Here is a 14,585-nt window from a genome sequence, read left to right as displayed (position 1 = left end):
GTCTTTAAAAATAATAATAAACGCATGTATGTCTTAAAACCGGCCAAAGAACCATCCCCTCGCTCTTTATTTCCTCCTGTAAATGCTATTATTTTAAACTCTCCATCCAGTGCCTTCGGACGAGACGGCAGAGAATGTGCCCGGCAGCACGCAGCAAATCAGAGGTTTTATCTTACGCCTCCTGGGACTGGGGAAAAAAGAGGAACGTGGCCGAGGGAGCTTCCAGGGCAGAAAAGCGACACAATTCGCTGGGGACGCCGCTGGGCCAGGCCAGGCGGGGGAGGCACGGCGGGGGCATCGAGGGCTCTCGGGCTCCGGGCCGGGGCGCCGCTGCCAGGAGGGGAGGCGGTTTTAAGTCGTGGGGGCTGGGAGGGCGGCGGCGGGTCGGGCGTGACGAGACTTTTGGAGGCAGGATGGGGCGGCGGTGGAGTTGCCTGGGCTTTCTCATACCCCCCCAACTCCACACCCAAAGAAAAAAAGGAAAGTTGGAGGGAGGCGGAGAGGAGGGCAGCCATTCCCATTTCCTCCCCGCGACGCCGCGGAAGGGATGGGGCCGCGGCGGGCAGAGAGAGGGCGCGGGATGAGGCGGGGCAATCGCAGTCAACAGGTCCAGGCCTCAGTGGGGCAGCTGAGCCGGGAGGCCGGCGCCCCCTCCCCTCGGCTCCCCGTCCCTCCCCTCCCTCGCAGGCCCGGCGCGGCAGGGGAGGCCCAGCCCTCCCCGCCCCACGCGGACTCGCTGCAGCCGACTCCGCCGGGGCAGTCGGGGTGGGGGTGGGGCGGGGGTTCCCCGCCGGAGAATCCTCCCCCGGGGCTGGCGGCGGGGGCGGGGGCGGGGACGGAGAGCCGGGAATGGAGGATTAGGAAGGACTCCAGCTCGGCACGAGCGCGGCCCGCGCGAGGGATCCTGGGTAAAAAGTGGCCGCGCGGCACCGGGAGAGCGCGGAGAGGAGCCGGGGTCAGAGGTCAGGGCCCTGGAGCCCCGCGAGTAGAGCCCCCCACGTGAACGCAGCGAGCAGGAGGAACCTTTTTGTTTTCAACCGCGCCAGCATGCTCCCCTATTGACCGAGCTGCTTTTCCTGGGCTGCTGGGGAGAGGAGCTCCATTGCGGATCTCCTAACCCCACCCCCTCTTCCACCGCCAACACACTTCCCAACTCAACCCTTCCTCTCAACTCTCATCCCAGCCCCCCGTCCCGAGCTTGCAATAACGCAGTAAATTTGCTTTAACAACAAGTGGGGGTGGTTGAATTTACTCCTCCCTCTCCTCTCTCCTCCCCCTCCTCTTGCTGCGGCTCTTGACACTACTACAAACCAGGGCTATAAACATAAACATGTGTCACTGTAACAGGGCAGGTAATATACGGATTTTGAGGTGGGCTGGGGTGGAGCGGGGCTTGGTCGCCGCTTGGAGGGCAGTAAAAAATCGCGTTTCACGTGCTCGACGGCTTTGGGGACTCTCCCACACATCGATCCATTTATATAATGCCGAAGGCACTCGGTCACTTATTCAGCCACGCAGACCCACAAAGCCAGAACGCGGATAACCAGCGTACCCCAAAGCAAATGCATTTCAGTACGAATCCGTCTCCTTTCCCAGCCAGAGCTGCCATGTCTTCTATTAGCAAACAGTAACGTGATACTTGAATCCCCTTTCCTTTTTAAAAATTCTTTTCCAGATAGCCATAAGCTCATTTTTCGACCTAGATAGTACATCTCTCCCATAGCCACTACCTACACATTTTGTGCGCAGAAACCCCTTCAAACAGCAAGAAAGACTATTTAAATGACTGAGTTCGAAATCTGGTGTGCAAAGGGTATTCCTTGGGCTTTGCCTCCGTGCATTGAGCAACTTCTGCTGCAAGTTGCTGAGACTGGCGCGGTGGAGATCCGCCACAGCAAGCCTTTTTTATTGTTATTTAGTCTATATCTGCCTCTCAACTTTTTTCTCATTCTTAGTTCAACAAGCCAGCAACCACTACTTAAGGTAGAGTAAAGCGCATCCCTTCCCAAGCTTTTTGGCTTGAAACAGAGGGAGATACAGAAAATGTTCAGATGGGGAAGTGGTTCCCTTTGTTCTTTCATTGTTTCTCTACGAACTGGTGGATACAAGGACAAACACTTACCTTCTCTTCTTTTTGCTCCAAAAACCAGACGTTCCCATCAGCCTTAAAATACACAATCCACCTTGAAAGTAACTATGGATGTCGGGAGAGTTTGTATTCCATTCTTTTTCGCTCTCTGCCCTCTTTTAGCGTAGGATTAAGTTGCCGAGCACGTTGCTGCAAGCTGTAGCCCCCCCCACCCCCACCCCCGCCTTAGTGAATCGGTCACGTTTAGGACCCTCTAAGTCCATCCTAATTCTGCCAGTAGAATTGAGGATATTGGAGCTCTAAACTTTCAAAAGGAAAGGGGCCTGCAACTCTCCAGAAAACTTACAAATATCCCGAGATTTTTTACCGTTGTATTTTTGCACCACATTACCAAACAGTATTTGCCAGTAAATAATAGATATGTCTTTGAGAAAAGTATTTTTTTAACTTTATACTTAGCAATGCGCTACTTAGACAGATGGAGTAAAAGGCAGGTTTGTATCGGCATTTAACGGAATGAGTGCGTTTTCCCTAACGTTTGTTGTGCCATGTGTTTTTTTTTAAACAAGCAAAACACTACCCCAACTGAGAAAGGAAGTAGAAGTTTGAATTAAAATGTTGTGGAACAACTTTCAAGGAGACGTTTACTTGAAATTTATTAGTGTAAAAATTGGCCTCAGAAGTGAAAAGTAAGCTTTTCAAAGTTAAAAGACTTAATTTTCACCCTATGATTCCATAATAAAAAAGCGAATTTTCTGGTTAATATGTGATACTGTCAGTGTTGAGTGTCCAGCCTTTTGGGCCTTAGTGCCCAAACCTTGCTCAAATCTGATTATGATGTGATTTGCTGATGTCATGAATATGAAATGATACTTGTATATCCATAAATTCGAAGTTGTGATTTTTTTGTTTATTTTTATTTTATTTTATTTTTTTTAATCTCCCGCTTTTTTGTAGGTTCCCAGTAGCTGCAGCAGTGAAGGACAGTGATTGGCTCCAGTGCTCCTAGAAGGATTTGGGCTGAAGCCAGGGGAACAGAACCAGAAGAGGATTCCCTTTCCAGAGACCATCAGGCTCCTCATGTCTTGTCTCTCCTCTCTCCCCTCGTGGTGGCTCAGGATTTCAGTATGGCTGAGCAGCCCATAGGTAGGCCTCAATGCTTGGTGTCACCACTTCAGTCTCTACATGTTTGGCCCTTGTGTAAAATAAACAAAAACTTGGGCAACCCTAACAAATTGTGGTTCTGGGTATTTGTGTATTATTTAATATCTGAAGGTCAAACTCTACTTTCTCTGATTTTTTTTCTTTTGCATTCAGGATCAATTGTGAAAGGCCCTTGTGTCTCATAGGAAAATATTGCAACAAAACAAGATAATTGGGGGGAAAGGCGGTTGCAGTAGGAAAAGTGGCTTTTCTTTGATAGCATTTAATTGGAATTAAAAGATTCTTGAGCTGTAAACATTCTTTATTTATTCAGCACACATAAGCAGGCATTGTTTTATCACCATCATAATTATGGTGTCCTTTAAACTGGCTGATAGCAGGAAAGATAAGGGAATGTGCTTGCAGATTCAGATCAAGTCTCACTCCTTTCTTTCTTTTCCTCCCTGTCCCCTTCCCCCCACCCTCCCCATTCCTTCCTTGGTCACTAGGGTCCCCCACAGCCCTTGAGATGAGAAGAGCAGGAAGATTGTAGCCTGTTTCTTACATCATGAAAGTGATTTGTACCTCTCTCTAATTTGATGCAATCCATAACCTCCTTGTCTCCTATGTATATAACTGGTTTTTAGCTTGCAATATATGTTATCTGGAGGTGCCTATTGCTCACCTGTGTAAAGTCTCATCCACTAGGATTTGTTGCTTTACCTTTGTCTAATTTAGAGAGCACACTCTTAGGGCTTTTTCAGAACAAAGCCTCACAAAAACCCCTTTACCTCCAAGGATTTGCAAATTTATAAAGGCTGCATTGAATTCAAGATGGGTCAGGGGGCAAAAAAAGGGTAGAAGGTCACTGCATTTTGATTATGGGTCAGTAGACAACATGGCATATACCCTGTGTCCCAAACTTCTGTTAAAGACAGCGTTTTTAAATGCCTAAGAACAGAGGGATGGGCCCTTTTGGAAACTTACCCTGATTTGTTTAAATGAACCAGAAAGAAAAAAAATTAAGGGAAATATACTAAGTTATCATTTGTTTCTCAATTTAGCCATTTTCTACTCCTCCATTCCCATTTTCCCGTCCCAAAAAGCAGAGAAGATGTGATATTAGACAAACTTAGCTAAAGAATTGTTAAGATTTTATTGTCTTATATCCTCAACTAATTGAGCCGTATGAGACTTTATGATTATTTTAAACTTTTATCTTGTGAATATTATAGTTACTTTTAGTTAACAGCACATGGGGCTTCTTTTATTCTTTTAACCAGCATACTTACATTGTTGAGGCCTTTGTGATGTTCCTTACTCTTTTCTGTCTGAATTCACTTTGAACAAAATGTGCCCAGCAATCACTAAAACAAATGTATATGGTGAAGAGTTGCGGGGGGGGGGGGGGGGGGGAGTGGGGGGGGGAGCGGTGATCCTCATTTAAATTATGTATGTATGGGTGAAAGCTTGGAAGGAAAAGGATTATTTTAATGCTCTTCAATACTTTAATTATATGACAGTTGTAGTGTAGAAATGCAAAAGTACTCTTAGGTTTTCCTTCAGGTTTTCAAAAGAACTTTCCCCATTAGTAAACTACTCCTGCAAATTGCTATTGCATTTTCCAGCTAACCATTTAAAAGACTGTAAATGCCGTGTGCATTACTTCGCTCCAGAGGAAAGAGGTCAGACTGAATTGCAATGGTATTTAAACATAAAATACAGTGAAAATAAATCAAAATAGAGCATCTGAAGGTAAATCTAGCACATTCATATGGGATAAGTAAAGACAAATATGTTCATATTTTCATGGCCCTTCACTTTAAAAACTGAAAGTGCTGATTTTTTACAATAAATGCAGAAGTAAGTGAACATTAGGAATATATTTCAATCTGTATTTGCTAAAGAGGATTTTCCTTTTGCAAGCAGCTTTGTTTTCAAAGCTAAAGCACTTTTTACAATAGTGTGTAGATTAGGCATTCCTCACTGAGTAAATAATCACATTTAATTAAACTCAATGCATATTATACATGTGCCTAAATTCACAGTAATTCCCTGGACCCACAGAGAAGGATATAGATATAAATGTTAATTTGGACATATCTATCCACATATGTACATGCATTTGAAAAACATAGAAGTTGATACATCTTTTCTTAAAAAGAATTTGAATACAGTCCGTTATCTGAATTGGGTTCATCTTTGATTGTAGAGGCAGCTGACATGGTCAACAAATTTATCAAAGAAACCCCCTGGCTTTTGAAGAATAGTACTTTATACTCTGGATCTGCACATCAGGCAAAGTAAGTAAATTATTGCATAACTTTAAGCATAATTGATAACAGACACCTTTAATTTTTCATCCCCATTCTTTTGGCCAGCTTTCGCATTAATAATCTAAGCCATAAATGTTGGTAGCTATTGATCGAAATCCCCGGTGTGCATGCAAATCCATCTTAAAGTCCCCTGCCTTTCATGTGTGAGCACTCAGGGGCCTCTGCTAGATCTTTTTATCGGGATCGACCCCCAATGTGCCTGGAGAAGACCCCGGATATGCAACGTGTGCTGATGGCCACAAGAAAGCTGTCTGTCACATTCTGTGTTTGTGTGTGTATGTGTGCGTGTGCGTATGCACTCACTCGAGCAAGAGTGCTGGAGCCTAACACACACATACACACAAGGATGGGGAAGTTAAAGGAACAAAAGAATGTATTAAGAAGAAAGATGTGTAATAGTAGTATTAAAAATGTGTAAGTGTAAAGGTATCTGAGTGTACATATAGATACTTGCACAAAGTCAAATCCCCTAGCCTTTATTTTTCTCTATTTCACCCAACAGATTTGCCCTTAGTTAAACAAAAAAAACAAACAAAAAAAAACTTAATAAGCTGCTAGTTTTCAAAACTACCTATATTGCCAATAATTTTAAAGGTGGAAAGAGAGGAAGAGAAAGGAAAAGAAGGTAGTTTTGAAATGGCTACTAAATCATGTTGCTATGTGTAGGAGGACTGGGGGAGGGGAAAGAGAGAGAGAGAGAAATTCTAAACAGGAATGGAGAACAACTAAAACTACCTGGAAAAAAAAAAAAAAAAAGATGCTCTAGCCAACCTTTTGTACTGTCTTCTCAAAGGCTTTTTCTGAGTTTACTATTTCTTGGCTGACTCTTTGGTCTAAATCTTAAAGCTGGGGGAGGGGAATGGGCGGGGGTGGGGGTGGGAGGGAGAGGGCTGGCAGTACTATATAAGTGCATCAGAAGGAATTTTAAAACGACATTATTGTTGCTGGCAATAGAAAGACTCTGGTCATTCTACTTTTAGAAACAAACACGAGCATCTGCTTTTCCTGAAAACTTCGCTTTCTGCTTAAACCTTGTGCATTTTGCCTCTTGTGAAAGTGAAAGAGAAAAACGCGGTGTAATAGATCCAGATGCAAAAGAAAGCCAACTCGGTGGATGGTATTAGCTGTGACGAGGCATTGTTCATTGCTGCCTCTCGGTTACGTTTAAAGCCTGAAATATCACGAGATCCATTCAATGATCCTTCTTTCATTCAAGGGACAAAAATGTAATTTGCTGTAGCTCTGATTTCTTGGATGGAAATGCTAGCCTTAGATTTCAAAGGCAAGAACTAGACATCGCGGTTTGTACACACATTGATTAAGTTGAAGAGCGGCGATTACATCTGTGCTGAGTGCAACAGTAGTTCAGGGGCTGACTTTTCAAATCCCAACCTCCTGAGTTACAGACTGTCTTAAATAGACTTCCTTAATTTCCGGATGCACTTCTTGAAATTCCCAATTCTCTTCAAAATTCCTGGGAAATTACAAAGGAGATGAGAGTGGGGGTGGGGAATTATGGCCGAGATTTCATCTTGTCAAGCAAACTACCTTTTTGTATGTCTGATTCCTCTGTTTTTATCTTTCTGTTTTCTTTTTTGGGCCATACCTGCTCGTGCCAGCCAGACCAGAGCAGAGGAAGCTGGAACTTTTGAATGTGAAGAAAGAAATTATTGTATAATTTTTTTTCTTGCAGGCTCAGAAATATCCGTTTATTCTTTTAATCACGCGGATGTGTCTATTTTTGGAGGAACAAGGAAACACATAAATGCCTGGGTTGCATTTATGTTGTAGTTGCAAAGACCGAACAGTTAAGAAGATTTTGCCGAATTTTGCAAAGCAGCCAACGAGCCGCCTTGGGATCGTGGTAATGCGACTGGGAGGACCCTTGCTCTCATTTGGCAATATTTTGGATATCCTTGAAAATGACACCAAAATATGCCTTAATTTGACTAAGAAGAGGTTAAACCACATTGATTTTCATCCAAAGTGATTTGTTAAAGCAGATGCTTGACTTTGATGGAAAAACTGGGAGTTGTGGAAGATTCACCTAAACTACCAACCCAAAGCATCACAAACCACTGAAACAGTCTGCATCGTACATCAGCACTTTCTTTTCATTGTTATTACGTAAAACCTCTGGAAGCACCTTGGGCGTTTGACATTTTCTTTTCTTTGCTGCAGAAGGAAGCAATCTGCTCCCTGGAATTCTGACCTGTGGTGAACAGGACCCTGGCAAAGGCTTTGCTGGGGACTCTTGGACGATCCCGCCACCAATCCAGTACGGTTAATTGTGGAAAAGTGTACACATTTCTGGCTTATCTATGCTTTGTTATGGGTCTGACGTGAAACTACCTCCTCCCCACCCCACCCCCCAGCAGAGAACCGAAATCTAGTTGAATTGTTACAGTGTTTCAGAGCTGGAGCCTTGAACTGCTTCCCTGGTCAAATAACTTTGTTTCTGGTTGTAAAAAGGCATTTCAGGGGGGGGAAAAAAAAAAAGGAAAATCGAGAGAAATTCCAAACGTAAGTCCGCACTGGGGTGGTTCACGGGGCGGGTTTAACTTTGGAGCTCCTAGTCGGTCTTCTTCCCCACTCCTGTAAGGGAAATACCAGGCTATTCTGCACATTTTCGCTTAAGCTCCATTTTCCAAAAGGAAAAGGGGGTGGGGTATATCTCTTTCGGCTTGATAATGTTTTTTAAATGCTTTTCTTTGAAATGATAATAGCTGTATCGGTAAAATGCAAATAAAGGAAAAAATAGGCAGTATTTCTTTAAAGGCGAATATACGGTGCGGGTTTTTTTTTTTTTTTTTTTTTTTGGTTTTTTTTTCCATCCTTAACCGTACACACACTGCTTCTGATGAAGTCTGTGAGTCAGGCTGTTTCTGAGCTCCGATAGTTTAATGGAAAGATTTATATACCGACTGTATTATTTACTTTGGGAGGGGAGGTGGCAGTATAAGGGTATGCTAATTAGTGGGAGATTTTGGGGGGAAGGGGTGGAATATCAATTTTTATTGCATCACCTGTCAGGAGTGTCCAATCAGCGCTGGCTTTAGGGGAATTAATTGATGAAGGTGTCTCCGGACGAGCTCACTTCACTCTGTCATTTTATTTGTAGCTAAAGCAGCGGCGGGAATAGCAGCTGCATTTCTTTTCTCTTTCTCCCTTCACATTCCATTATCATAGTGCTCCAATGGAGAAGGAAGGAATAGAGGGGCCCAGGTACTGATCTGCATCGGGGACTCAGACCAACACACTGGCAGATCAGAAACCGGATGGTTTTTTCCCTCTTTTTTAAAAAAACGAAAACAACAACAACAAAAAAGCAAGAATCAAGTCAGTGTAATTTCATGGGGTTCCCCCCCCCCCCCAATAATTTCGCCTAGAGTTTGGCACTTCCTTCGCCGGGAATAACAGTCTTTGTTATTTTATTAGCAGGATGCCTTGAGACACACGCAGCATCTGGCGGAGGATTAACATACATACATGTGTATGTATGCGTCACGTATATATTTACTGCAAATGGTGGGGATCATTTAGTGCCCGAGATGGGAGACCTGAAGTCAGGTTTTGAAGAGGTGGATGGCGTGAGGCTCGGCTACCTCATCATTAAAGGGAAGCAAATGTTTGCCCTCTCCCAAGTCTTCACAGATCTGCTGAAAAACATCCCGAGGACGACCGTGCACAAGCGCATGGATCATCTGAAAGTGAAGAAGCACCACTGCGATCTGGAGGAGTTGCGGAAACTCAAGGCAATCAACAGCATCGCCTTCCACGCAGCCAAATGCACACTCATCTCCCGAGAAGACGTGGAAGCGCTCTACACCTCCTGCAAAACCGAGCGGGTCCTCAAGACCAAGCGCAGGCGGGTCGGCCGGGCCCTGGCCACAAAGGCGCCGCCGCCAGAGCGCGCCGCCGCCGCCAGCCCCCGCCCGGGATTTTGGAAGGACAAGCACCAACTTTGGCGGGGCCTGAGCGGAGCCGCGCGGCCCCTGCCAATCAGCGCGCAGTCCCCGCGCCCGGGCGCCGCCGCCGCGCGCCCCGCCGCCCATCTACCTCAGATTTTTAGCAAATACCCCGGCTCGCACTACCCGGAGATCGTGCGTTCGCCCTGCAAACCCCCTCTAAACTATGAAACTGCCCCGCTCCAGGGAAACTACGTCGCCTTCCCCTCGGACCCGGCTTATTTTCGGAGCCTGCTGTGCAGCAAGCACCCGGCCGCCGCCGCCGCCGCCGCCGCCGCCGCCGCCGCCGCCGCCGCCGCCGCTGCCGCCTATTACCAGGCATCCGCGGCCGGGCCCCAGCCCAAGGCAGCGGCGGGCGCCAGAGGCCCGGGAAGCCTGAGCTACCGCTGCAAACGCAAGCGCGGCGGCACCAAGGACTGCTTGCTCGCGCCCCACGCCGGCGCGCGGCGCCTGCTGCTGCTGCCCAGGTCCTACAAAGCCAAGGCGGCCGCGGCGGCGGCGGCGGCGGCGGCGGCGGCGGCTGCGGCTGCCGCCGGGGCCACTTGCCTGGAGAGGTTTCATCTGGTCAACGGTTTCTGCCCGCCTCCGCACCACCACCACCACCACCACCATCACCACCACCACCACCACCACCGGGCCCAGCCGCCGCAGCAGAGTCACCACCCCCCTCACCACCACCGGCCGCAGCCCCATCTGGGCAGCTTTCCCGAGAGTTGCAGCAGCGACTCCGAGTCCAGCTCCTACTCGGACCACGCGGCCAACGACTCGGATTTTGGCTCCAGTTTGTCCAGTTCCAGCAACTCTGTGTCCTCGGAGGAAGAGGAGGAGGAGGGAGAGGAGGAGGAGGAGGAAGAGGAGGAGGAGGAGGAGGGGGGCAGCGGGGCCTCGGATTCCAGTGAAGTCAGCTCGGAGGAGGAGGACTCGTCCACCGAGTCGGACTCCAGCTCCGGCTCCAGCCAAGTGTCAGTGCAGAGCATCCGATTCAGGCGTACAAGCTTCTGCAAGCCTCCCAGCGTGCAGGCGCAGGCCAACTTCTTGTACCATCTGGCCTCCGCCGCCGCTGCAACCAAACCCGCTGCTTTCGAGGATGCCGGCAGACTTCCCGACCTCAAGAGTAGTGTCAAAGCGGAGTCGCCGGAGGAGTGGAATCTGCAGAGCTGGGCCCCCAAAGCGTCTCCGGTGTACTGCCCGGCCAGCCTGGGGAGTTGTTTCGCAGAGATAAGGAACGATAGGGTATCTGAGATTACATTCCCACACTCTGAAATTTCTAATACTGTAAAGAGAACTGACCTGACAATTAACTGCCTGGCAGAGGGGGCCTCTTCACCTAGCCCAAAGACAAACAATGCATTTCCACAACAAAGAATACTCCGGGAGGCTAGGAAATGCCTACAAGCAACTCCTACTACACACTGTGCAGATAACAACACAATAGCTGCTAGGTTCTTAAATAATGATTCTTCAGAAGCAGAAGCAAATTCAGAAAAAGATTCCAAAATCCTTCATTGTCCTGAATTTGCTACGGATTTGCCCTCTTCGCAGACTGATCCTGAAGTGAACGCTGCAGGAGCAGCAGCAACTAAAGCCGAGAATCCCTGCACTGACACAGGTGACAAGACATTGCCATTTCTGCACAATATTAAAATCAAAGTAGAAGACAGTAGTGCTAATGAAGAATATGAACCTCACCTTTTTACAAATAAGCTAAAGTGCGAGTGCAATGATACAAAGGGTGAGTTTTACAGTGTGACTGAGAGTAAAGAGGAGGACGCCTTGTTAACCACAGCCAAGGAAGGTTTTGCATGCCCTGAAAAAGACACTCCTTCCTTAAATCCACTGGCTCAAAGTCAGGGCCTTTCATGCACTTTAGGTTCTCCAAAACCTGAGGATGGGGAATATAAATTTGGTGCCAGGGTAAGAAAAAATTACCGGACACTAGTACTGGGAAAGCGACCTGTCCTTCAGACACCTCCAGTCAAACCAAATTTGAAATCAGCTAGAAGCCCTCGTCCTACAGGTAAAACTGAGACACATGAAGGAACACTGGATGATTTTACAGTTATAAACAGACGCAAAAAGGTAGCCAGCAATGTAGCATCAGCAGTGAAAAGGCCATTTAATTTCATGGCAAATTTTCCTTGTCCACCATCACTCATTATTGGGAGAGATGGGGACTTGTGGCCGGCGTATTCCTTAAACACCACTAAGGATTCTCAAACTCCTCACAAGGCCCATCCTATATGGAAATGGCAGCTGGGCGGTTCTGCAATACCTCTTCCACCTAGTCACAAATTCAGGAAATTTAATTCATAAAAATGTTTTGGAAGATATTTTCTTGAAGCATATTACCTTCCTTTTGTTGTAAACTGCACAGGATGGTTTGTACAAGTCCGTTAATGTGTTACACCCCCTTTGGAGTCCTGGTTTATCGCATTTTGAAGACAGAAATCGGATTACTTTTTTTCCGTTGTGGGTTTTTTTTTTTTTTTTTTTTTTTTTTTTCTGGAGTAGGGTGGGGGTGGGGTGGGAGAAGGGTTGGTTTACATTCCACAGACTACTTCAGGCTAAAGACTCAAGTAAAACTCAGTTATTACCGTAGAGCTGGAACACTTTACTGTTTCAATGCTAATAATGCACCCGGTACCTCAATTCAACTGCTACAAATAAATGTCAAAAGGTTGAATAATAAATATTACAATGAGCCATTAAGTTTATGCACTAGATTTCAGAGCTGAAAGTGTAACTGTTAATTCAGTGAAAGTTTGTTAGGTTACATGGTTACACAGTGAGGTGAGGTGAGGTAGCAAGAAGTTTCTGTGAGCCCAAAATGTTATTTTCTGGAGCTCTTGTTTGTGGGGTATCTTTTTCTTTTGACTCCCCTCATTCTCTCTTCAAGAGTAGTTGCACTTAACTTTTTTTTTTAGTGGAAAGATTGGGGTGTGAGTCCTGATTAAATGCTAGTAAAAGCTGCCTCATACATACTGAGTAAAATAAATATGGAATTGTATTTTTTTTGTAAAGGGTGTGATTTTACTTTTAAAGCCACTCCTTGCAATTGGAAAAGTCCGTTTTGTGTTCTCACCCAAAGGTTTTAAATAAGGTGACTCTTACTATAGTCCTACTTATCTTGTGGTCTGAACATGACTCTTCAAACTCCCAAAACAATTGAAATATATATATATGGTTTTTTTGGTTTGTTTTTTTTTAGGAGAGAGTCTTGCTATGTCGCCCAGGCAGGAGTGTAGTGGCACAATCTCAGCTCATTGCAACCTCCACCTCCCAGGTTCAAATGATTCTCCTGCCTCAGCCTCCTGAGTAGCTGGGATTACAGGTGCGCGCCACCATGTCCGGCTAATTTTTGTATTTTTAGTAGAGGCAGGGTTTCACCATGTTGACCAGGCTGGTCCCGAACTCTTGACCTCAGGTGATCCGCCTGCCTCGGCCTCCCAAAGTGCTGGGATTACAGGTGTGATCCACCATGCCGGGGCTGAAATATTTCTCTTAATAGCAGAATATTTTATGGTTGAACTCTTGATAGTGACAAATCAGTAAATACAACCAAGAAAAAGAAAATGAGAGGTCAGAGTTGCAATACCCCAAATGAAAAATAACAGTTTTTTCAGGGCTTTTTGGTACCAGAACTCAGGCACTTGGATTTTATTACCTTATATTTTTTCTGCATCTCTCTAGAACTTCTGTTTTCAGACCATCCTGTGTATAGAGCAGGAGAGTTTCTACTGCAAGTGACAATCAGAGGTGACTATCTATATTTGCACTTAAAATCAAAGTAGTTCAACATGCAAATGCTAGGGTCTAGCCCTGGATAAGGGCCATGCTGGTGTACTGTGTTGTGATGATGGAAGCAGTAAATCAAAATTATGGAAATTTGCACTGTTGAAAAGCATGCTTTAGCTTTATTTTCAATTAAAAACACTGTTTAAAATTCCTGGTTCCATACATTTCTACTTATTCCAGATTGAAGAACAGTTAACAGGATTGAATGGTTTTGTTGACATTTTCACTTGTAATGTTTTTACCTGAAAGAAATGCATTTATTGGGTGTAGTGTTTTGTTGTAATATTATGTGACCGAGGCCAGTCAGGTTCTGTGCAAAACACTGGTGGATTTCTTTCTAAGTAACAACAAACCTTTACAAACTTGTTACAAATCAAGTAGGAAAAGTTTCAGGCTTAAGAAAGTGAAGCAGAGATCAGTGATTGTTTTAATGAAAGTTGAATCTAATAATTTCTGGCCCACCTCCTTTAGTCTGACAACTTATGTATCTCAGATCCTTGCTATCTTGAATCTAAGAAGTTGCATCTATAGATCATAAATCACAAAACAAAACAAAACACCAATGAAATGTTTACTGTGTGAATTTAAGTCACTATTTCTCATGGAAATTCAGTCTATTGTTTTTGTTTTTCCTTAACCTTTTAGTTCCTATTCCCTTTGAAATTTTCCTTTTGTCTATAAATGTTTCAGATAGATCTGGATGGTCTCAGCCCCTAATTGCTGAATATGCTGTGTGGTTTTCCTCTTATTGTAAAGGACTGAGGCTGAGAATACCTGCATCCAAATATATTTGGATGGAGTAAACAGATGCTTTCAACTGCCTTCCTTTCTTTCCTTCTTGAATGTTGCCATGCCAGGTGTAGATTCACTGGATTATTTTTTATTGGAATGGTAGATATGGTCAAAGTAAAAATTTGGGGATGGTATCCTTGAATTCTTGTTTGTATATAATTCCAAAGACCAGTCCATGTTATAGTTAAAGCCCCAGAAAGCTAAACAATTGGCTTTATAGTCTGAGTTCTTTTCTCTTTGGAAGGCAATACAGAATTTAGGTGCAGTAAGTTGTCCTGAAAAATCAATCTGGTAAAAAGTGTGACACACACATTGGAAGTGTGTAATTTCTACTCTTTAATTACTTCTAAGTTAAGAAAGTTCAAAGTACGGTGACTACTACATGTACACTAGTACTTCTCTAGTTGGCTAAGGACTCATTGTTCCTAAATTATAAAGCGAGAATATATTTGAAGTCTACAG

General features: G+C 45.0%; 1 protein-coding gene across 4 annotated transcripts; it reads left to right on the top strand.

Annotated features, from left to right (window-relative positions):
* Window positions 1-836: 836 nt before the first annotated feature.
* Window positions 837-12,023, top strand: SKIDA1 (SKI/DACH domain containing 1). Of its 4 annotated transcripts, none has more exons than XM_037983394.2 (5): window positions 837-962; window positions 3,047-3,235; window positions 5,445-5,535; window positions 7,262-8,091; window positions 9,007-12,023. In XM_037983394.2, the coding sequence occupies exon 5, from the start codon at window positions 9,120-9,122 to the stop codon at window positions 11,847-11,849; it is 2,730 nt and encodes a 909-aa protein (XP_037839322.1). In that variant the 5' UTR covers window positions 837-962; window positions 3,047-3,235; window positions 5,445-5,535; window positions 7,262-8,091; window positions 9,007-9,119; the 3' UTR covers window positions 11,850-12,023. The 4 variants fall into 4 exon arrangements, with proteins under 4 accessions (XP_037839322.1, XP_037839321.1, XP_072874871.1 ...); XM_037983393.2 differs by having other exon boundaries at window positions 837-1,352; XM_073018770.1 differs by having other exon boundaries at window positions 837-2,778.
* Window positions 12,024-14,585: the final 2,562 nt, after the last annotated feature.

The sequence above is a fragment of the Chlorocebus sabaeus genome, chromosome 9 (genome assembly GCF_047675955.1).
Source record: "Chlorocebus sabaeus isolate Y175 chromosome 9, mChlSab1.0.hap1, whole genome shotgun sequence".
Lineage (NCBI taxonomy): Eukaryota > Metazoa > Chordata > Mammalia > Primates > Cercopithecidae > Chlorocebus > Chlorocebus sabaeus.
Note: the sequence above shows the minus strand (reverse complement) of the source record. Positions and strands in the feature narration are given on the sequence as shown.

Excerpts from the sequence above, each read along its gene's own strand:
- SKIDA1 (XM_037983394.2), top strand. The coding sequence starts at position 9,120 with ATGGGAGACCTGAAGTCAGGTTTTGAAGAGGTGGATGGCGTGAGGCTC.